The sequence below is a fragment of the Symphalangus syndactylus genome, chromosome 19 (genome assembly GCF_028878055.3).
Source record: "Symphalangus syndactylus isolate Jambi chromosome 19, NHGRI_mSymSyn1-v2.1_pri, whole genome shotgun sequence".
Lineage (NCBI taxonomy): Eukaryota > Metazoa > Chordata > Mammalia > Primates > Hylobatidae > Symphalangus > Symphalangus syndactylus.
This window is the reverse complement of record NC_072434.2, coordinates 59,549,266-59,572,707: the sequence shown is the minus strand read 5'-3', so window position 1 is coordinate 59,572,707 and position 23,442 is coordinate 59,549,266. Positions and strand designations below refer to the sequence as shown.

The following is a 23,442-nucleotide window of genomic DNA, read 5'->3' as shown; positions in this document are numbered from 1 at the left end:
AACACATTTTTGTTTTTCCTTGAGTAAATGCCTAACCTTTTCATTCGCTTGGTTTTCTTTGAACATCTAAGTCTTCCTGCACACCTTCAACTGCTTTGTGAAACAAACGCCTCTTGTATAACTTTCCACATTGTCCAACCTTTTTAGATAATCTCAGCACCTCGCACTTTTGCTTCCCCTGAAGACGTCCCTCTTGGAGACCTTTAATGACTTTCTGTTCCCATCTGCATGGAGAGGAATAAAGACATTCAAACAAGTCTCCTATTTTCAAGTCCTTCCCTACCCATAACCTACCCATTTGTTTCGCAAAACAAAACACCTGGTACCTTGTGTCTCTAAAGTTAAGTGTACAGACAGCAAGTTTAGCTTTCTCTGCCAGGTTTTTACCTTCTGTATTTATATTTTGTGTTGGGGGGGTTTCTGAAACCCCCTTATTTCATCAAACATGGAACTCTTTACATCTGTGTCTTGTTTTCTCATTGATTTGAAGCGATTTTTCAGTTGGGGAAAAAATGGGAACACCTGCATTTTACCACTTTAACTCAGCCATCTCCTAACTTCTAGTTCCAAATTCATATTTATTTATTATTTTTTAAAGAGATAGGGTCTCACTCTGTCACCTAGGCTTAGTGCAGTAATGCAATCATAGGATCATAGCTCACTGCAGCCTTCATCTCCCAGATACAAGTTATTCTCCTGCCCCGGCTTCCCGAGGAGCTAGAACCACAGGTGTGTGCTGCCATGCCTGGCTAATTTTTTAATTTTTTGTAGAGACGAAGTGATACTGTGTTGATCAGGCTGGTCTCGAACGGGCTCAAGAGATCCTCATGCCTTGGCTTCCTGAAGTGCTGGGATTACAGGCATGAACCACCACATCCAACACCAAATTCCTAATGATTGACTAGATTAAAATAACCATGCCAGGCAAGGAACTAAATACACCTATATTTTCTAGACCCATTCTACGATTTCTTTTTCCTTTTGTCCTATTCTTTATTATTGGATACAAATGATAGCATGCTTATCTTTTGGAGGTGAAAGGGTCTTTCTCTAGTGAGAACTCTTCTTTCAAATGCAGATTTTATGGGAAAATCCAACTGGCCTGCTCTGTGTTTTCTGTTAAATAGGCCCATCTCTATGAGTTAGGTAGTAAAGGTAATTTGTTTTATTTTAGTACTATAACTTAAGAAGACAAGGAGAATTTAGAGTTAATGGAGAACCACTGAGATAATTAAAATGTGAAGAAATAATACCTAAAAAGAAAAGGTAAGAAAGGTAGGATTATTTATATTGGAGAATATGAGGGAGTGATTGTCATAATGAGAGTTAAATATATAAAGGTGCAGTGTAGGGAAGATGGCACCCAGTTGCCCTTTTAAAATGAAAGACTTCAAGAGGAAGTAGATTAAATTAGCAGTAGAGTCTGTAAGTAGCATAACAGAGTATAAAAATAGCAGTAGAGTAAGTATATCTTACAAAGAAGAAACTTCAACAGTGAAAGTTGTTACTGGAGGCAGGTGGGGAAGGGTCGCCAGCGAGCTTACTAGGCGAGGCTTGTGTGCCCACTCCCGCCCTGGTCCTCAGTGCCCACCCGGTCGGCCTGGCACAGCCATGATCAAGGCAATCCTAATCTTCAACAACCACGGGAAGTCACGGCTCTCCATGTTCTACCAGCCCTACAGTGAAGATACACAACAGCAAATCATCAGGGAGACTTTCCATTTGGTATCTAAGAGAGATGAAAATGTTTGTAATTTCCTAGAAGGAGGATTATTAATTGGGGGATCTGACAACGAACTGATTTATAGACATTACGCAACAATATATTTTGTCTTCTGTGTGGATTCTTCAGAAAGTGAATTTGGCATTTTAGATCTAATTCAAGTATTTGTGGAAACATTAGACAAATGTTTTGAAAATGTCTGCGAACTGGATTTGATTTTCCATGTAGACAAGGTTCACAGTATTCTTGCAGAAATAGTGATGGGGGGAATGGTATTGGAGACAAACATGAATGAGATTGTTACACAAATTGATGCACAAAATAAGCTGGAAAAATCTGAGGCTGGCTTAGTGGGAGCTCCAGCCCGTGCTGTATCAGCTGTAAAGAATATGAATCTTCCTGAGATCCCAAGAAATATTAACATTGGTGACATCAGTATAAAAGTGCCAAACCTGCCCTCTTTTAAATAAAAAATGTAAAAAGGTCACTCCCAGGTAAAATCCAGGGGGAAGAGTCATCTAAGTTTACCATGCAGTTGTTTACCAAAAATAAAGGAGGAGAGTCTTAACTTTTGCTCTTGGATTTAAATCAAGGTACCGTATAGAAGTTGTGTAAAATCAGTATGAAAGTTCAATGTTGCTTTCCTTGCTCAGTGATTTTAAAGAAATTGGGTAGTTCCTATATGATTTTTTTTTGCTTTTCTAAACTGCATTCGGGTGTCCACCTACGGCATGCCTCTATGTATTGGCTACTACAGTGTTTTAAAAAGTGCTTCAGATATTTCTTTAATTATGTACAACCTAAAATGTTGGTGTTTGGTTTGTTTTGTTTTTGTTTTTTTTTTTTTTGAGACAGAGTCTCGCTCTGTCGCCCAGGCTGGAGTGCAGTGGCGCAATCTCGGCTCACTGCAACCTCCTCCTCCCGGGTTCACGCCATTCTCCTGCCTCAGCCTCTCCGAGTAGCTGGGACTACAGGCGCCCGCCACCACGCCCGGCTAATTTTTTGTATTTTTAGTAGAGACGGGGTTTCACCGTGGTCTCGATCTCCTGACCTCGTGATCCGCCCGCCTCGGCCTCCCAAAGTGCTGGGATTACAAGCGTGAGCCACCGCGCCCGGCTGGTGTTTTGTATGGATCACAAGTGCAGCATTCCTTGATTCCTTCTACTATTTGTCACACAATTGTTATTTAAAGAACCAAGTATGTATTGCATGAAAACATTATGACTTTTTTCTCTTAGTTTAAATAAACTCCAAGGTAACTGGACTTCTAAAGCACCTTTCTGTTTGCCTGATATCTACTTTAGCAATAATTTTTTTTACAACCCATTGACTCAACAAAGTAAATAAAAGTATATTTTATCACACATACACACATACACAAAAAAGAAAGTTGTTACTGGAATGAGCTATCAAGAGATGGTCACCTTGAATAATTTTTGTTTGATAGTGTTTAGCATCACCTACAGGTTCTAATTTAGCTAATAAATGACTAAGCACCATTACTTTTTTTGTGTGTCCAAATCAGTTCATTTTGTCTTGAGTGTCTTGAGAGTATCCATGCACAGGTAATAGAAGTCTTCATTCTTGCCCTTTTTTTTTTTTTTTTTTTTTTTGAGACGGAGTCTTGCTCTGTCACCCAGGCTGGAGTGCAGTGGCGTAATCTGGGCTCACTGCAAGCTCCGCCTCCTGGGTTCACACCATTCTCCTGCCTCAGCCTCCCAAGTAGCTGGGACTACAGGTGCCCGCCATCATGGCCGGCTAATTTTTTTGTATTTTTAGTAGAGATGGGGTTTCACTGTGTTAGCCAGGATGATCTCGATCTCCTGACCTCATGATCCACCCGCCTCGGCCTCCCAAAGTGTTGGAATTATAGGCATGAGCCACCGTGCCCAGCTCATTCTTGCCTATTTTAATGTCTCTATTGGAATCATTGTTTACCAATCTGACTTCAGAGCAGCAGTACTCTTGAGAAAACTAATGACTTCATAAGACTCCAGTGTCTGCATAAATGAGACAGTTTTCAAAAATCGTATGTAGTAGATAACTAGAATAATTTTAATTTTGATTTTCATTTTCATTTTTTTTTTTTTTGAGCTGGAGTTTCACTCTTGTTGCCCAGGCTGGAGTGCAGTGGTGCGATCTTGGCTCACTGCAACCTCAGCCTCCCGGGTTCGAGCAATTCTCCTGCCTCAGCCTCCCAAGTAGCTGGGACTACAGGCGCATGCCACCACGCCCAGTTAAATTTTTTTTGCATTTTTAGTAGAGATGGGATTTCACCATGTTGGCCAGGGTGGTCTCGAACTCCTGACCTCAGATGATCTGCCCACCTTGGCCTCCCAAAGTGCTGGGGATTATAGGTGTGAGCCACCATGCCCGGCAGTTTTTATTCTTGTGCTGCATTTGTTTGACCCTCCAATTGTTTCTGTTTCAAATGTTGCATTTATGTGAAATAAAGTGAGATTGGATATAATCTTTACTCAAAAAAATCTTACCTGAAGTTCTTATTTTCTCTTTGAGCCATGGGAGGCAGAGGTTGCAGTGAGCCGAGATCATACCATTGCACTCCAGCCTGGGTGACAGAGCGAGACTCCATCTCAAACAACAAAAAAAAACAAAAAAAAAAACAGGGTTTTGCTCTGTTGCCCCAGTTGGAGGGCAGTGATGCAATAGCTCACTGCAGCCTTGAACTCCTAGGCTCAAGCAATCCTCCTGCCTCAGCCTCCTGAGTAGCTGAGACTACATGCATGTACCACCACATTCAGTTAGTTTTTAAATTTTTTGTAGAGATGTAGGTCTTGCTGTGTTGACCAGGCTGGTCTAGTGATCATTCCACCTCAATCTCCCAAAGTGCCAGGATTACAGGCATGAGCCACTGTGCCAGACCAAAAAATTCTAATTTTAAAAAGGAATGCTTGATCCTGTTTTTTTTAAGCAAAATGTACTACTTTGTACATTTTGCTTTTAGTCAATGTATGATTGTATATGGTGCTGAAAGCCATGTGATAATGGGAGAGTGCTCTAAATATTATTTATTAATAAACAATTAAATATTGTTACTTATTTTATTATGTAAATGTACATCTTACAGTATAACCTAATGGTGAAAGATTGAGCTGTGGAGCCAGCCTTTGCCACCTGCTAGCTCCAGAACTTTGGCCAGGTTATGTGGCCTCAGTTTCCTTATCTGTAAATTGGGCATGTGAAGATAAATGAGAAAATACACGTTAAAGTCTTTAGCACACTTCTTGGCACATAGTAATCATTTAAAGGCTATTATAGCTGAAACGATCAATGAATCATGAGTGTTCTACTGAAGGAACCCTTCTTCCAAGTTTTCTTATATATAGTATTTAGGAGAGGCGTATGTTAGGTGATTAAGGTTTTTTTGTTTTTTGTTTTCTTTTTTTTCCAAATACAGTGGTGATAATCCAAAGATTGTGTAAGAGAAAGTAGATGTTTCTTCTCTGTTCCTCCTTTTATCCCTCTGAGTGTGGAAATACTCCATGGTTTTCTCCAAGCTCATATAAACCTGAACATACACAAGGTAACTGGTTTATTTGCTTTGGTTTTGCCTTATATATTACTCTGCAACTTTTCCTACTTAGTAACACATCATGAGCATTGTTCAGAGCTAATATAGATTGAACTAATTTTTAATAACTGCCGGGCGCGGTGGCTCACGCTTGTAATCCCAGCACTTTGGGAGGCCGAGGCGGGCGGATCACGAGGTCAGGAGATCGAGACCACGGTGAAACCCCGTCTCTACTAAAAATACAAAAAATTAGCCGGGCGTGGTGGCGGGCGCCTGTAGTCCCAGCTACTCGGAGAGGCTGAGGCAGGAGAATGGCGTGAACCCGGGAGGAGGAGGTTGCAGTGAGCCGAGATTGCGCCACTGCACTCCAGCCTGGGCGACAGAGCGAGACTCTGTCTCAAAAAAAAAAAAAAAAAAAAAAAAAAAAAAAAAAAGTAACTGCAGAATAGTCTAAATAATGTAAATGTGCCAAAATGTACTTGAACTATGTATTAGGGATACTCAGGTTGTTCTGAATTGCCACCCTCTACTACAAATGACTTTGAATGCAGCATCCTTATACAGAATTTTTAAGATTCATTGCATTTATTTCCAATGAAAGTTTCCCCAGAGTGACACTGCTGAGTTCAGAGTCAGTGCTAATTATAGTGCAAAGGGATTTGGGGTGCAAATACTATATAAAACTTTGTTGGTTTCTGCCCTTTTATAATCTAATTGAAGAAGTATGCATTTATTTTTCTGTGGATTTCTTTGCTTATGTACAACAATTTTAGTAAATGGTGTTTATTCCCAGGGAGGTTTGAAATCCTTAGCATTCTGGAACATAAATCAGAAGAGCAAAAGGAATCTCTTGAATTAGGTTTACTCTGTATAGTATTTACTGTATTTATTAGATACAAATTTGTTAGAAATTGTACATAGTTAAGTCTTGCAGTTTTTAAGAGCTAAGAGTCCCACTTGAAAACTGAAGCACCTGACTTTTGCCCTCTTGTTACTTAATGTGCTTACACCCTACAGGGTTGCAGACAGGGGAAGAGCCATCCCCACATGCAGTATCTCGTCTCTAGAGGCCCAGGCTTGCTCAGCACTGATGCAAGCAGCTGAACAAATCTTGTTTTGAGGTCACCGATGGTAACAGGAATGATAGTATGCTAACAAATTATTTTTACAATAGTAAAGTTACTGTGTTAGCATTAGACAGGTTCTTTTTCTTTGTAATGTCACTGAGAGCTACTTAGTACAACATAAGTTGTTCCAAGTGTCCACTTAAGTAGTGTGGGGTATGTGTGTGTTGTGTGTGTCTTTACAAGGCAGGGGACAGAGAGAAGAAAGAACAATTGTAATGGGTTTGTGTTGCATGTGCGTGCATGTGTGGCCACAGTATACCTTTAATGAGCAGCAGGACCATGTCTGTTTAGAAGCTTTGTTTTTCCCTGTTAGTAATTAACGTTTGGTTACATCAGTTGGGATTATACAACTCTTTAACAGCTGATGCTAGTTCATACCTGTTTTCATTCTTTCTCCCCTCTGATTCAGCTTCTTGGCTCTGGAGAAGTGATTGTGTTATACACTAGAATCCACTTGGTTGTACTGATTCACTGGAGTGGTCACATATCTGAAACCCACTGGGCACCCTGTCATGGTTCCCAGTCAGTGGGACCTGTAGTTGCATGTTTTGGTTTCATATTTTTTCTCTTTGTGATGAACAGCCTTAACTTTAAAAATTCTCTGCTCTGTAACAATTGGCTTGTTGGGAAAACATTTTTACAGCTGTGGTATTTAGCAGTCAGTGTGTTTCCTTGGGCTTCCTGCAGTATTCCGTGAAGTAGCAAGGATAATAACGGCAGTGATAGCAAACACATAAACAATGCTTACCATGTGCCAGGAATTTATAGATCATTAACTCATAACCCTCCCAACAACTCTAGGTGGTGGGGACTGTTTTCATCCCCATGTTAGAAATGCAGGGAGCGAGCCAGCTTCGGACCCATGGTTATGCAGTGTGTAAGTGGCTTAGGCATGGAAATGACTGCTTCTGGGTGAGGCTTGCTGGTGGGGCTGGAGAAACTGGTAAATGAGGTGACATTCCCAGGGAAGCTCAGTGCTGGATGCTCAGACCCGGATGGAGAGAGCCGGCAGAGTGGCTTGGCTGCTGCTCGCTGTTTGGATAGGAAGTGACACCCTGGACATGGGAGAGAAGTTGAGGGAACTCACTCAGGCATGGGAGGAAGGAAATGGGGGAAAGGAAGGTGTGGAAAGCTTTGCTGAGGGAGGTCACAAGCAACTGTCTTTCCAGGAGAGCCTTTCTTTCTTGGTTACTTCTGTCCCTGCAGGGTGCACATCTTCGGAAAAGAGTGAAGCAAGCTAAAGGTGTGTTTATCCTCAGCGAGTTTCTTTTGATTTGATGAGTGAGTCATATGCCCTGGCTGGAAAACCTTTCCATTTGCTTTTGTGATTGTGTTTTTCAAATTGGTTTTTAAGAGGTTCTGTGCGACATGCTGAGGTTCTCTCACTCCACAACACTGGTACAGTAGAATAGGCCATCTAGGTAAGAGGCTCTGGCAGGGTGCTGTGGCTGGAATGGGACCCTGATTCTTCCACCATGCCTTCTGGATAGAGCTTCCTTGGGCTGAAATTGAGTCCCAGCCTCAGGGCCCCCTCCAGCATATCTGAATAATGTCCGCTGTGGGTGAGCAAAGATAAACTGCTGATGGTATGTCACAGTTGTTTTTTGTAGAATGTGGGTGCTTGCTATTGTCACTGTTACTTTTATATCATAAGGTCATAGCTGATAACCCTCTTTCTGCATCATATCAGCATGGTTCATTGGGTAAGAACATGGGGTCAGATGGAGCTCTGGGTTTGAACTTGATTGTCTTTAGTCACTGAATGATTGTGGGGGAAGTTATTTCCTCTCTTTAGCTTCAGTCCTTAGTGTGTAAAATGGGGTGATATAGTAAGAGTAGCCCTGTCGTCGTAGGGCTGTTGAGATTGTGCTCAGCAGAGTACCCCCGTCAATGTGTCTGCTTCACAAATGGCAGTGATCAATATCACCTTCTTAGTGCTCTGACACTTGTGGGGAATTTCCCATTCTGATTTTTAGGTGTAATAAGCTCTGACATTCCAGGACATGCATCATTGTGGATATAGATACTGACAGCAAAAAGAACTGGAATTGAAGAGCTGCAGATTGCACGTCTCTCAAAGAAGGGTGGGGTGTCTTACAACAAAGCATTCCTGGCGTGACTAGACAAAGCTCATTTGAGAGTAAACCAGAGTCAGGTATTCTTCTGATGGAATTGATTATGCAAGCTGGACCAGGAAGAGTCCTTTATTTTATGCCCAATTGATGGTTCTTTACATTTTAAAGAACTTGTCATTTTACTTACAGAAAGAATTTTTCCTACTGCCTTTTAATAATGAAGGGAAAAACTATTGCTTTTGGTTTTATCTAGTGAAATCCAAGTTCTGTTTTGGAAGGACAAAGGAGTTAGTTTGGAGGGAAAATTCTGACCCTTTTTAGTGAGCACTGTTATCTGTTTTACCAAGTTACTTTAAAAAGTATCATTTAGTAAATTTTTTTATTTTACAAACTTATTATTATGGAAATTTTAGGCACATACAAAGCTGTAGAGAATGGTGAGACCCCTGACATACCTGTCTCCCACCTTCAAGAACTGTCAACTCCTAGTGGTGCCTCATCTGCACCTCCACCCAGTTCCCAAACCCCCGTGATTTTTTAAGCAAATCCCAGGCATCATTATTTTATCCGTAAGTATTCAAGATGTACTTAGAATGCCTTCAGAGGAAAGTTTTGGTAAGGTCAAAAATGAAAACCTGCATGTTCTAAGTTGCTTCCTATGGGAAAATCGTGTCTCTCTGGAAATCTCAAGACAGTAATCCTTAAAGCAGGGGGTGGAGAAATGATCTTTTTAAACAATAACCGGGGGAGCTTTTTCAGACTAACTTGTCCTCCTAGAAGATTGCCTCCTGAAGCCACCCCCTTACTCCAAGAGTTCACAGAACGTGTTAGAGATGTACGAGATAGAGAACCACCTCTTTGGGGAAAGTGCTTCCAGGTTATGGAGGCTTTTTAACCACCATGAATGGGACTTACTTAAAAATGTATTTATTTTCTTCCTTCTTAAACAGATTATGCTGGGTACTATTTAATTGTTCCTATTTACTACAGGGAGTTTTGGACACCGATTTGTATGCTGTGGAGTGTGTATTTTAATCATTTACGTGTCACCTCCCTTGTTGCCATTTTTAATCCTATGTCAATGTGCTTGTCTGTAATAACAGCCCCTTGTCTCTTTGAAATCTGTTAAGGGCTGAGAAGTCAGGTCAAGGAACTTGTAAAGAACTGTACTTAAAGTCAGAGTAAATGAACTGAGGGTGTTCTTTTGTTTCCTGAGCAAAGTGTATGATGTTGGAATTAAGGATTTGGTGATATTTAACTGCTCAAAGGATGTTTTGGCTCCATTTCTTGGTTTTTGGCTGTGTTCTGCATAGATCAGGTTGCTGTGTAGCCATGTTTCGTATAGGTGAGGTATTACTGTAATGAATTATAACACAGTAGGGATCTTTCTTTTCCAGTTTCACATACAGCTTTAGAAAGGCTTGAAAGGTCATTTACATGGTTAGTGCGTAAGAAAGATGGAAAATATGTTTTAGGACAAGTTTCCATCTCACCACTGACTAAAAGTGAGTTAGGAGGGAAATAATGGAATCTTAAAATGTGCTTTTTAATGTTTTTGTTGTTGATGTTATTTTCATTAGCAACTAAAGTCAGGGGCTTGTGTTTTAAACCTTGCAGAAAAAGCTTTACATGGCTAAAAATAATTTGATGTATGGATATGATTTGGGTACAGTACAGCTATAAAACTGATTGATCGAAGAAACTAATAATCTCATTTGCACTGCACAAAAGTAATTTCCTTTCTGCCTTCCTTTGAAGGAAAATAAGAGTAGACATTTTTAGTATTCTTTTATTTCCCATCCCCTCCCACCTCATCCCTTTTTTTAGCCTTTCCTTAGGAAAATGACCTAGTACTATCAAAACTGAGCTGTACCCTATGCAGGTTTATACACAGCACAGACGAGTTGCATCAGTTTTTCCTTTCTTACACCCTCACCAAGATTACATAGTTCTGTGAGATGTCCTTGGGAGTTGTAATAATATGGAATGCTGGAGAAATTCCAAAGGCTGTTGGTAAATATAGGATGCAATTGAATAGCAGTTAGCTTCTTTTGGTGATTTCAGAACTTATCTTTAAGAAAAAAAAAATAAAGAGTTAAGTATACATAGCGTAGCATGGGAACTAAAAAGAAAGCATGGGCACACTAAAACACTTTTTATCATCTCAGTAGTCCCCCATTGTATTTATTGCAAGGAACTTGTCTGGATGTGCAATCTCTGTGAGAATACCCCCAGTATAAGACAGATCAGGGGCTAGAAAAGGAAAACTTGGGTGGTGGGAATGTTCTTTTGGAAACCCAAGTTCAATTTTTTCCCCTGAAAAAGCATGAGTCAGTGGAATAACTTGACTCTCATCCCTTTTCTCTGTAGCTTAACCCTCTCTTAAGAAGCCAGATGGTCTCTTAAGACCTATCTCAGGTTCCAGATTCCTTAAATGATTTGAAGAGTCACTGAGGTCATGCTGGAGACTCCTGCCCTGCCTTAGTGTCAAAAAGCCAGTGATCTCCGGATTCATTCTTTCTTCATAATGACTGTGTTAGTCTTCTTGCATGGCTATGAAGAAATACCTGAGACTCAGTCACTTACAAGAAAAGAGGTTGAATTGGCTCATGCTTCTGCAGGCTCTATAGGAAGCATGGCACCAGCATCTCCTCTGCTTCTGGTGAGGGCCTCAGGGAGCTTTCAATCATGGTGGAAGGTGAAGGAGGGGAGCAGGCGTCGCATATAGCAGGAGAGGAGGGGGCAAGAGAGTGAACGGAGTCGGGCGAGGTGCCAGACTTTACAACAACTAGATCTCGGGAGAACTCAGTATCCTGAGGATAGCACCAAGCCAGAAGGGATCCACCCCTGTGACTTGAACACCTCTGACATCGGGGATTACAATTCAACATGTGATTTGGTGAGGACATATATTCAAACCGTATCAATGACAAACATTTATTTCACTTCCTGCCATGTATAAAGCTCCATGTTATGATTATAGAAGGTTACAAAGCTGATGCCCACACAGGTCTTTCCCTTCAGGACTCTGACTGCAGAGGTGAGACACACATGAGAGTGATTGTAGGCTGAGAGACTCTGTGATACACCAGGAGCTGTAGAGACACGGCTTCATGGATTTTATAAGACCAAGGGAATTTCATATCAATTTCCCCTGGGGAAAAAAAGAACAATGGGCAACACTGGATGATATACACATGCTGTTGGCTAGAATAAGAAATCTTCTTCCCACCCAGGATGGGCTCTTCAGAGGACATTTAGTCTAAGATTCTCTCCTTTATGCTTCAGGTGTCTGAGTTTGTGGGATAACCAGGTAGCAGTGGTTGGACTAAGAGAATGCATGATCCAGCATTCTACTCGGTCAGTTTTTCCATGGGATTGTCATAGCTTCATGTTAAACTCTATGCTTTGCCGTCCCACCCCCCACCTTCATTTTTAACCTTTTAAAAGACTTTCTCTACAGTAGGTGGTCAAGTACTCAATTTCCTCTGCACAACTGCTTGGCCATGCTTCGAGCAAACCTAGCATACTCTGAAACTATGAGAAGAGTAGGAAGGGAACTTGTCCACACTTCCTGAGTGCTCACTAGAACTTTTTTCTCATTTACTTCTCACAAATAGGTAGGGTATGTATTAACTTCATAAGCGAGTAGACTGAGGCTAAAAGAGGGTAAGTACTTTGCCATTCATTCTGCCCCTCTCTGGTTAAAGCCAGTACTTGCACGAAAGTTTGTGCATGTTCATCTCCCGAATAGTAAACCTTGGTTCTTAGAACCCCTCAGCTCAACTTCAGTCAAGTGAGGGTTTTTCCCTCTCTTTAGTCTTTAGCTTTCAGTTTCCAGTTGCTTTACTGAGACAAAGACCCTAGAAGCTCAAGAGTTCAGAGTTTACTGCACTTTCCCTGTCATTCCCCCTGTACTTTGTATTCCAAATTACTTTCATCACAGAAGGGTGAAAGTCTAAGTCTTTAAAAAAAAAATAGATTTAGGGGGTTCAAGTGCAGTTTTTTTTTTTTTTTTTGAGATGGAATTTTGCTCTTGCCACCCAGGCTGGAGTGCAGTGGCGTGATCTTGGTTCACTGAAACCTCCGCCTCCCAGGTTCAAGTGATTCTCCTGCCTCAGCCTCCCGAGTAGCTGGGATTACAGGCACCTTCCACCATGCCCGGCTAATTTATATATATATATGTATTTTTTTAGTAGAGACGGGTTTCGCCATGTTGGCCTGGTTGGTCACTCAAGTGCAGTTTTTTTTTTTTTTTTTTGAGATGGAGTTTCACTCTTGTTGCCCACGCTGGAGTGCAGTGGCACGATCTTGGCTCACTGCAACCTCTGCTTCCTGGGTTCAAGTGACTCTCCTGCCTCAGCCTCCCAAGTACTGGGATTACGGGCATCTGCCACCACACCCGGCTAATTTTTTGTATTTTTAGTAGAGATGGGGTTTTACCATATTGGCCAGGCTGGTCGTGAACTCCTGATCTCAAGTGATTCACTCACCCCGGCCTCCAAAAGTGTTGGGATAACAGGCCTGAGTCACCGTGCCTGGCTAAGTGCGGTGTTTTTACGTGGCTATATTGCATAATGGTGAAGTCTGGGCTTTTAGTGTAACCATTACCCCAATAGTGTCCCAGGCTACTTTTCTTTATAAGATGCTCCTAGGAAAAAGAGGATTAGAAGATTGTTTTGAAATTAGAAAAAAATCACAGTATCGAAAAAAATTAGGAGTCAGCACTGTTAGCTTTATGATGTATATTTTACTTAGAAATAGAGTCTTGCTTTATTGCCCAGCTGGAGTGCAGTGGCATGATTATAACTCACTGCAGCCTCAAATTCCTGGGCTCAAGTGAACCTCCTGCCTCAGCCTCCAGAGTAGCTGAGACTACAGGTGCACAAAACCATGTCCAGCTATTGTTTTTATTTTTATTTTTATTTTGTAGGGTCAAAGTCTCGCTATTTTGCCCAGGCTTTTCTTGAATTCCTGGATTCAGGTGACCCTCCCACTTTGGCCTCCCATATATGTATAGTTTCTTTAATTTCTATAAATGGGTCTCAGCAAGAGTTGCAGCTTAATAGTATTTATTAGATATGTTCTTAAAGAATAGATCAATAAAACTATATATTAAGTGACTTATTTCTGTTTATTTTTAAAAATAGGCTTGATTTTTGGGAGCATTTTTAGGTTCACAGCAAAATTGAAAGGAAGTCTTAAAGATTTCCCACATACCCCCGCGTTTCCCCATGCTCCCCCATTATCACCATCCCCCATTAGAGTGGTTCCTTGGTTACAATTATTGAACCTAAATTACACTTCTCTAGCACCCAAAGTCCATAGTTTCCATTAGGGTTCACTCTGACTTTTTATTTTTAATGGACCTTTCTCTTCAAAAAATAAAAAAAAAACTTACAGTAAATAGAATGAGGGCTCTATACTTTTATCTCTTGAAAAACAGTTTTTATTAGGAAAATCTAAAGTGTCTAAACCTGTGACCTTTCTATGAGCATGTGGCATTTAGTTCCAGGTTTTATAATGTATGTGTGATAAAATGAATATGATGGGGCCCCAGAGAGCCACATGGGGAAAGTTGGAAAGGTTCCAGGAGCCAGACTATTTAACAGAAAGGAGATGCTTAGAGTGGATTTCACATCAAGTCCATTTTATAGTGGATATTTTACTCCCTGCTCTAATGACAAAGCAGAGGTATTCCTATTGGGCATAAAATATAGCAGGGAGCTGAGTTATATTTGAAGTGGAACTCTACGCCTGTGTGGATGGTTAAAAGATGGAATTTTAACATATGTGCAATGGCTTTTTTGAGAGCTTAAAAGTAGTGGATAAATTCATAGAGTATAAAAATGTTGAAATGAAAGGGACTAAGAGATCTCCTTCTCTAATCCTATTGTTATAGATTAGTGTCAAGCAGATTGTTTACCTGGTATAATTTAGGTGTAGCCTTTCCTAAAGGTAAGAGATGTCTTAAATGAGTGCCTGGAAGTTCTTTCCAGAAGCGCAGCTCTGTGGCTATGCAAGTTCTGGGTGAAAATGTCATGAGCTTTTAATGTAGGTAAATGATGTGTGTGTTAGAGGTGGAAAAAATGTGTTTCTATCTCTGAGGGAGTTTAGTGTTAAAGTGTGCTGATATTTTTAACATAAGCTAGATTAGTATATTAAAATAAGCATCAATGGCTGTGGGAATTCAGACAGAAAAGATTACCTGTGATATTAAGGATCAGAGAAGTCCATAGAAAGAGGCAGCATCATTTAAATTCAGCAGTGACTAAGTATGAGCATGTTTGCTACCTGCATTGAGGATTGCCTTCTTTTTAACTTTTGATTATGAAAACTTTTAGGTATATAGAAAACCTAAAAGAACAGTAGAGTATCTGTATACTCACAGATTCAACAACTGTTAACATTTTGTATATTTGTTTTAACTTTGAATTTATAGATGTGCTTATGTGTGTATGGTGTATGTGTTGGTTTTTCTTTTCTTTTTTTTTTTTTTTTTTGAGAGTTTTTGCTCTGTTGCTCAGGCTGGAGTGCAATAGCGCCATCTCAGCTCACTGCAACCTCTCTGCCTCCTGGGTTCAAGCGATTCTCCTGCCTCAGCCTCCCGAGTAGCTGGGATTACGGGCACACACCACCATGCCTGGCTAATTTTTGTATTTTTGGTAGAGACGGGGTTTCACCATGTTGGCCAGGCTGGTCTCAAACTCTTGACCTCAGGTGATCCACCCGCCTTGGCCTCCCAAAGTGCTAGGATTACAGGCGTGAGCCACCGCACCCAGCCGTATGTGTTGGTTTTTCTTTTTTTTTTTTTTTTTTTTTGAGACAGAGTGTCACTCTGTCGCCCAGGCTGGAGTGCAGTGGCGCAATCTCGGCTCACTGCAAGCTCCGCCTCCCAGGTTCACGCCATTCTCCTGCCTCAGCCTCTCCGACTAGCTGGGACTACAGGCGCCCGCCACCACGCCCGGCTAATTTTGTTGTATTTTTAGTAGAGACGGGGTTTCACCGTGGTCTCGATCTCCTGACCTCGTGATTCACCCGCCTCGGCCTCCCAAAGTGCTGGGATTAGAAGCGTGAGCCACCGCGCCCGACCATGTGTTGGTTTTTCAAAAAACCATTGGTAAGTAAGTTACAGGCATCATGACTTTTTTACCCCTGATATATCCACTGGCATCTCTTAACACAATTCTATCTATTCTCCTACATAACCACAATTCTATCAAAATCTGAAGAAAATTAATAAAAACACATTAATATCATCTAATTTCTGTTTTCTATTTCAAACTTCCCTAATTATCTGTATCTTTTACAGCTATTTTTTTTCACATCTGGATTTAGTCAGGGTTCACACACTACATTTTGTTTTCATAATTCCTAAATCTCTTTTATTCTACAGCAGCTTGTACTGCCTCCCCCTCCCCATGCCCAATTTTTGTTTCATGGCATTGACTTTTAAAAGGATCAGACCAGTTTTCTTACATGTTGTTGATACCGTATCTTGCAAGTATTTTTGTCAACGGGAGATTTTAAAAGTCTTTTAGAAATCAAAATACGTATTTTCTAAGAGATATATTACCAGATTAGCTGCTAGCCATGAATATAAAGCCGTTGCTCCTGATACACCATTTTCAGTAGATAATGTACAAAATAATCTTTATTTACAAAAATAATATAAGGCAGCTGTAAGATGCTAGAACAATGTAGAAATATATAAGGTTAGAATTCTATTTAATATCAAGTAGCTCTGAGATAATAATTTTGCCGAACTTACATTCTTTCCTGTTTGTGTGCTTTTGTTTATCATAAAAATTGCAATCATCTATACATGTTGTTTAAAGTTTGCTTTTTATTTCACTAGTTATGCATTGCAAATGATGTCCCATAGAATATGTAGTAGAGATTGTTTTTGCTGGGATAAATGTGTACCAAGCCAGCCACATTCTTTCCTAGGTGTTTACAGTGAGACACACCCAAATGTAAAGTGCCTGGCTCAGAGTTAGAAATGTGGCTTGTACCCACAGAGCAAATATTTTTCTCTGTTTGAGGCACTCTGGTTAATGCAGGAATTGAATCTTGGCCTCTTGTGTTCTGTGCTTTAATAAGTTGAGGGGAATTCATGAGTAGTAAACACCTAAGGGCTGTCTATTTGCATTTTGGCTTCCCCTTGCTGTTTTTCTTGGGGTTGGGGGTGGGTGGGTCATTTCATATTCTTTTCTGTACCTATCAAGAAATCAGATTGGCTTACCTTAGAGGTAAACATGATACTCTGCCAACATAAAGTGATTTAGAAATGTTAATATATTTTACCAAGCCAGAGTTTCTAGCATATGTATTTTAAGCCATCATAAAACATATACCTGTCATGTTAAGGAATGTGCCCACGGCAAGTATCAAAGACCTGCTGTGGGAGGCTGAGGAGTGTGTTTTGCTGTGTTGCAGGGTTATAACCTGACGACCTCCATGAGGCATGAGTACCGGCAGGGAGTGGTTTATAAATATTGAAGCCATTTTATTTATTACTTTAAGAATTCCTACAAGTAGCTATTCCTATTTGTACATCCAAGTGTCTTGGGGCTCAGGGGGTAATCCTATGTCGGCAGATGGATGAAGAGTGTAAATCCTGAGTGGATCTGCCTGAGTTAGGGAATCAAGTTAACAAAACAATCAGATGAGCAAGAGATAGTCCGTTGGGCTTAATGGAGAATAGAACATTTGGACAGAAAAGCTTTCTGGACATTTCTGGCTTCTTTGAAAGACAAGTTTAATGAGCCTTCCAGCAAGATTGCTGGCTCAGGGTGGAGCAATAAGGCCACTTTTGTTGTTATTTTATTCTTGTGTTGTCCATGGCAATAATGTCATCATTTTCATTTGGTGGGACATCAGGGTGTCAGTAAGTCTTGTTACTATAATAATAAATTAAATTATCTGTGATTTGGTTACAGGACTTTTGCATCAAGATTTTGTAAAGGAACAAGATGATGGTAGGGTGGTTCCCCACATCTGTCTAAATATTTGTTAAAAAAAGGACAAAGAGTTGTGATTTTTAAGTGCTTTGAATAATTCATATCTTTCCATTAAAAAAAAAAAAAGGAAGTAGCTGGCCGGGTGCGTTGGCTCACGCTTGTAACCCCAGTACTTTGGGAGGCCAAGGCGGGTGGATCACATGAGTTCAGGAGTTCAAGACTAGCCTGGCCAATATGGTGAAACCCCGTCACTACTAAAAATAAAAATAAAAAAAACAGCCAGGTGTGGTGGCAGGTGCCTGTAATCCCAGCTACTTGGGAAGCTGAGGCAGGAGAATCTCTTGAACCTGGGAGGCGGATGTTGCACTGAGCCAAGATTGCACCACTGCACTCTAGCCTGGGCAACAAGGTGAGACTCCGTCTTCACGAAAAAAAAAAAAAAAAAGGAAGTAGCTGGTTATATTAAATGCATATTCTAGCTGATTATATTAAATGCATATTCCCACCACTTTATCATTCATTCTAAGTAAATAATAAAACATAAGACATGAAAATAAAAGTAAATAATGTTAATAAATGTAAAGAGGCAGTGTTACAAAGAGTGAGGAGGAACAAGATCAAATTTTAAATTCAGTGAGGCACTTAGGTCATTAAACCTTACTTTTTTCATCTGTAAAATAGACACCATAGGGTTGTTCATGAAGTTGGAATGAGACAATATATTTAGAAATTTAGAAAACAAAACACCAGTGTTAAAGTTCCACTCCTAGTGGGCTTTTTAATTTATTTTTATATTTTATTTGAGACAGAATCTTACTCTGTTGCCCAAGCTGGAGTGCAGCCATGATCATGGGTCACTGCAGCCTTGGCCTCCCAGGCTCAAGAGATCCTCCCATCTCAGCCTCTCAAGTAGCTGAGACTACAGGCACACGCCCTCATGCCTGGCTAATTTTTATTTATTTATTTATTTATTTTGTAGAGACAGGGTCTCATTGTGTTGTTCAGGCTGGTCTTGGACTCCTGGGCTTAAGTAACCCTTCCGCCTCAACCTCCCAAAATGCTGGGATTATAGGCATGAGCAACCACGCCCAGCCTCCTAGCACTTTCTTGAGTGGACAGTATTGCATAGTGAAAAAAGCATGTGAACTGAAGTTACGGACATTGGTTTAAATTCTGGCTTTGCCATTTACACTGTGCACCTGTGAATGAATTCTTTAATCTCTTTGAACCTTCATTTCTTCAACTGTAAAGTAGCTTTTATTGTATCACCCTTGTAAGATAAAGCATAGGGCATGGGCTCTGCCAAGACACTTAGGAGCTCCAGAACTTGCCGCTTATCAAACTTGAATGTTGATCTGTTGGCGGCGGGAGGGGGCGCTGTGTGTGCTTCTGTGTGTGTGGAATATGGTACCATTGACAGGTCCCTTCTGGAGCATGACCATGGCGTTTCTTTTGCATTTACAGCTGTCTTCCAGAGGGCCACACTGGGCATGGACACCCTTTTCCCTGCCTGGAGGAGCACAGGTGATAGTGTAATTTTCCAGTCACGAAACTGCTAAGGCCATCTCAGGGGCGTGTGCGCCAGGATAGGAGGGCGGCGTCCGAGGACCACATAGCCATGCCTTTCGGTCTGAAGCTCCGCCGGACACGGCGCTACAACGTCCTGAGCAAGAACTGCTTTGTTACACGGATTCGCCTGCTGGACAGCAATGTTATCGAATGCACACTGTCGGTGGAAAGCACAGGACAAGAATGCCTGGAGGCTGTGGCCCAGAGGCTGGAGCTGCGAGAGGTAAGAGGGGTGTGTCTGTGTGCGCATGTGCGCGTGCATGCGTGCTGGGTATGTGAAGGAGAACTCACCAAAGGGACCAGCCGTCTGTTTCTTGGCATCTGTCATGTTTTTTGGCCTAAGCGACGATGTGTTTATAAGAATCCTGTTATTCTTAGCACGGCTGTGATCTTATCCATCATTGGATGGGGAGACTTGTGCTAATGTGAACACCGCCTAGAGCTGCGTGGCGTGGCAGGTTTCCTTTTATTTCAGCTGGGGAAGAGGTTTTGGGGGAGTTGAAAATGAGAGACTCCCCACCAAAGTCATTTTCTCTCTTTAAAACAATTGAGTGGGTAGCTGGTATTTTGGCATTCTGGCTGCACATTAAGGAGAAAAAACACCCACATACGGATGCATGCAGCTGCCTTTTTTTTTTTTTTTTTTGGTTGTTTCTATATTTTCCTCTAAAAAAAAAAACAACCCACCAAATAAAGAGAAAAAGCATTTAGAGTGAGCATAACCAGTGAGGCTTTTTGTGGGAGCCTGTAAAACAGAGGTTTTGTTCCTTTTAATATTCCTTACAGCCCTCGTTGCCTTCACGCTGTCTGTGAGATGGCTTTTAAGCAAAAGCAGGGCTGACCACTTAGAAAGTCATGCTATCACTCTTTAGAAGGGACTTTCAGAGCAGTATATTGTTTATGACAGCCAAGCCCTTCTTTTTTCAGTCATACAGACATTCAGGACAAGAGACTTTTGTGAGCAATCCACACTTCAGCATCTGTGTCTTGAGGGCTGTGTGACATATTGATCAGTGGGGAAGGTGGTATGGTTGAGTGGTTGCCAATACTGAATGACTGCAAGCCCCTGAGGCTGAGACATTCCTGAGGGCAAGGAGAAGCTGTGTGTAATTGTCCTAGGTCCCTGGGCTCTTGGAGAGTCCAAGTGACAGCATTGCCCAGGACCTTGATGACAGAAGAGGGGTGGAAATCACTGTTGGAAGTGATTGCATGTGGCCTTTCTCCACCTGCTTGCAAAGGAATGGGGGCCCAGGAGGGTCTTCCTCTCCCCTTTCCTGCTCTGAAAGTCCCTTCTAAAGACGTCTTCCACAGGCTGGCTGTTTTTCTCGGGGAAACTGTTTCACCTGAAATGCATCTGTCTCCTGCTGTTCTTGGTGTTTATACTTTGGTTTCAGTGATCAGGTATTCCTTTTAGGTATATTTTTCTGTGCAGGAGACTGTCTTGGACAATGGATATATGTATTGGTAGCTTGGTAACTGCCACAGTAGAATAAATGTGTGAAGTGTTCTCATCTTGTTGATTGGTAGCTGGCTCTCTTTTTCTCATTGGTAACACATTAGGATACACACATTTAAACACACATTTGCATATATGCATGGGCATAAAGGAAAAACAAATACTGGTTGGGGAAGAGACTTGTCTAAGTTCTTATAGAAAACTAGTATTTTTACTTTTAAGTACTTCCAGTCACTCAAATTAGGGCAACTAATTATTCCTCATATGCGTCGGGGGACAGTGTAGCATGTGGTTACAAGTATAGACATTGGAATCTTGGTCTTGGGTTCAGCTTACTCTTCTGTCATTTATTAGCTGGGTGACAATGGAAAAATTACTGAATCTTTCGAGGCATAGGTTTCCTACCTATAAAATGGGAATAATAATGCTTACTTCACAGGGCTGTTGTAAATATTAAAAGAGTTCCTGTATGGAAAATGTACAGTGTTGTGTTTAATAATTTATAATTGTTCAAATTTGAGAGTCTTAATAAACAACTAAAAAAAATTTTTTGTTAAAGAAAATATTGAACAACCATCTTGTCCAGGCACTTTTTTAGAACTTGGTGAAATGAAGATAAATCAGGTACAATTTTACCTTCAAGACATGCACAGAACAATAGGGGAGTCCAGCCTTTAAATAAACAGTTAATACCGAATGTGGTCCGAGCTAAAATAGAATGCAGGGGTAGGCCCAAAAGGCGATGGCTGTCCTTAGTGTTGTGCAGTGTGCAATCTAGCCCACTGAACACTGCAGTCTTGCTGGTGAGAGTGAAAGAGTTGATGGAGATGAGCAAAGCCTTCAGTCTGAACCAAAACTTGAAGGATATGTATGAGTCCAACAGGTAGAAAAGAAGGCCATGTCATCTTTAGTGTGGGGGACTGGATTATCAAAGATCCAAGGATGTGAAACAGCAGCCAACATTTTGGGGGCTGAGAAGGCATCTCTCTGAATCACCAGGTCAAGCTAGAGTTTATAACAAATGGTGAGGGGTGTGTTGAGATGTGTATGGTAATAATGGCTTTCAACAGACTATTGGTTTTCTCAGTGAGAAGGCAAAAGTCAACCCTGGATCATCCCACAACTACCTTATCACAAAGAATAAAGCAGTGCATTGCCAAGTGTGTGCCGTAGTGTGATTCACATTCCATTGCTGAGGTGGGTTTTGCGTTTAATACTGACTTTATTTTGACACGTCCTAATGGGTGCATCCTCATTCGACCAAATCACTTTCTTTTTGAATTTTATGCTTTCCTTCCATGACAGATAACATTGAAGTTATGCCCTTTTGCGAATCAATCCTCTAGATACTCCTGAATTAAAGGATCAGATAGAGTAATCTGATACTTTGTTCTTTTTTTGCACAAACACACCTTAAAGAAGAATGCATCCTCCACCCAAAAGCAGAAGTTAGAGGAGGTGAACACAGGGTCTGGGCTCCTCGTACCTTGAATTTGTATTTGGGTCATTTTTCAAATAGAGCCGATGCTGCTTTAAAGGAGAAGGTGACAACCAATCTAAGATATAACAAAAAGGTTAGTCTTTTTTGGGAGGGGTGTTGGGGCCTAACTCTATTGCACAAGATGGAGGGCAGTGGCATGATCATGGCTCATTCAGCCTCCACCTCCTGGCTCAAGTGATCTTCCTGCCTTGGTCTCCCAAAGTGCTGGGATTATAGGTGTGAGCCACACACCCAGCCAAAATATAATTTTTTTTTTTTTCCAGTTGAGACAGGATCTTGCTCTATTGCCCAGACTGGAGTGTAGTGGTATGATCATGACTCACTACAGCCTCAACCTCCTGGACTCAAGTGATCCTCCCACCTCAGCCTCCCAAGTAGCTGAGACTACAGGCACATGCCACCATGCCCAGCAAATTTTTAAATTTTTTGTACGGATGGGATCTCACTATATTGCCCAGGCTGGTCTCAAACTCCTGGGCTCAAGTGATCCTCCCACCTCAGCCTCCCAAAGTGCTGGGATTATAGATGTGAGACACTGTGCCCAGGGCAATATGTTTAGCCTTTATGAAGTCTTGGAAACTAGATTATGGTGGATATTTGGCTTTGCCATTAGAAGTAGTTTAGGTATATCATAAATTTTGTAATAGCTTTATATTAGGAAAGGATGTATGGTAGATTAAAATTTTTTAATTAAATTTTTTATTTACATTAATTGTTTTGCCACTAAATTTTATTAGATAATTTTTAATAGACTTTATTTTTATTTTTAAGACTTTGATTTCTTAGAGCAATTTTAGATTCACAGTAAAATTGAGAGGAAGGTACAGAGAATTTCCATACACTCCTGGCCCTGTGCATGTATATCCTCCTCCACTGTCAACATCACCCCCCGAGTGGTACATTTGTTATGATTATTGAACCTACATTGACACATCATTATCACCCAGAGTCCGAAGTTTACATTAGGGCTTACTTTTGGTGTTGTACATTCTATAGGTTTGGACAAGTATGATATGCTGCTATTTAACGTGGCATTCAGAAGGATCCAGGCCTGGTTCCTATTGTCAGCAGTCGTGCTCTGGAAAAGCTGAATGTGATAGGGTCCCTGCTCCCAGAAACCAGATAGGGCCTTTGCTCCTAGAGTTTAGAGAACAGGACAAACAAGAAACAAAGCAAAGGGAACGGCTTGTGCTGCGGTACAGAAACAGGAAAGAACATGGAATTTTCAGGGAAAGGCGGAATTCAGTTAGCACTGGTGTGTGTGTGTGTGTGTGTGTTAGAATTTTCAGGGAAAGGCAGAGTTCAGTTTGCACTGATTGTGTGTGTGTGTGTGTGTTAGAATTTTCAGGGAAAGGTAGAGTTCAGTTTGCACTGATTTTGTGTGTGTGTGTGTGTGTGTGTGCTAGAATTTTCAGGGAAAGGCAGAGTTCACTTTGCACTGATCTGTATATGTGGAGGGGAATTTTCAGGGAAAGGCAGAGTTCAGCTTGCACTGA

At 41.1% G+C, this 23,442-nt stretch overlaps 2 protein-coding genes across 7 annotated transcripts in view; both read left to right on the top strand.

Moving 5' to 3' along the window:
* Positions 1–23,442, top strand: part of PTPN14 (protein tyrosine phosphatase non-receptor type 14) — a 204,859-nt gene that overhangs the window by 69,390 nt on the left and 112,027 nt on the right. For both annotated transcript variants that reach the window (XM_055234105.2, XM_063613915.1), the window contains exon 2: positions 18,885–19,212. In XM_055234105.2, the coding sequence (XP_055090080.1) occupies positions 19,039–19,212 (174 nt within the window). In that variant the 5' untranslated portion in view covers positions 18,885–19,038. The remainder of the gene's footprint in view (positions 1–18,884; positions 19,213–23,442) is intronic.
* Positions 1,527–2,540, top strand: LOC129458356 (AP-3 complex subunit sigma-1-like). 5 transcript variants are annotated; one of them, XM_055234108.2, is made up of 2 exons: positions 1,527–1,956; positions 2,065–2,535. In XM_055234108.2, the coding sequence occupies exons 1-2, from the start codon at positions 1,612–1,614 to the stop codon at positions 2,191–2,193; spliced, it is 474 nt and encodes a 157-aa protein (XP_055090083.1). In that variant the 5' UTR covers positions 1,527–1,611; the 3' UTR covers positions 2,194–2,535. The 5 variants fall into 5 exon arrangements, with proteins under 5 accessions (XP_055090083.1, XP_055090084.1, XP_055090082.1 ...); XM_055234109.2 differs by having other exon boundaries at positions 1,527–1,884; positions 2,065–2,533; XM_055234107.2 differs by having other exon boundaries at positions 1,527–1,884; positions 1,957–2,531.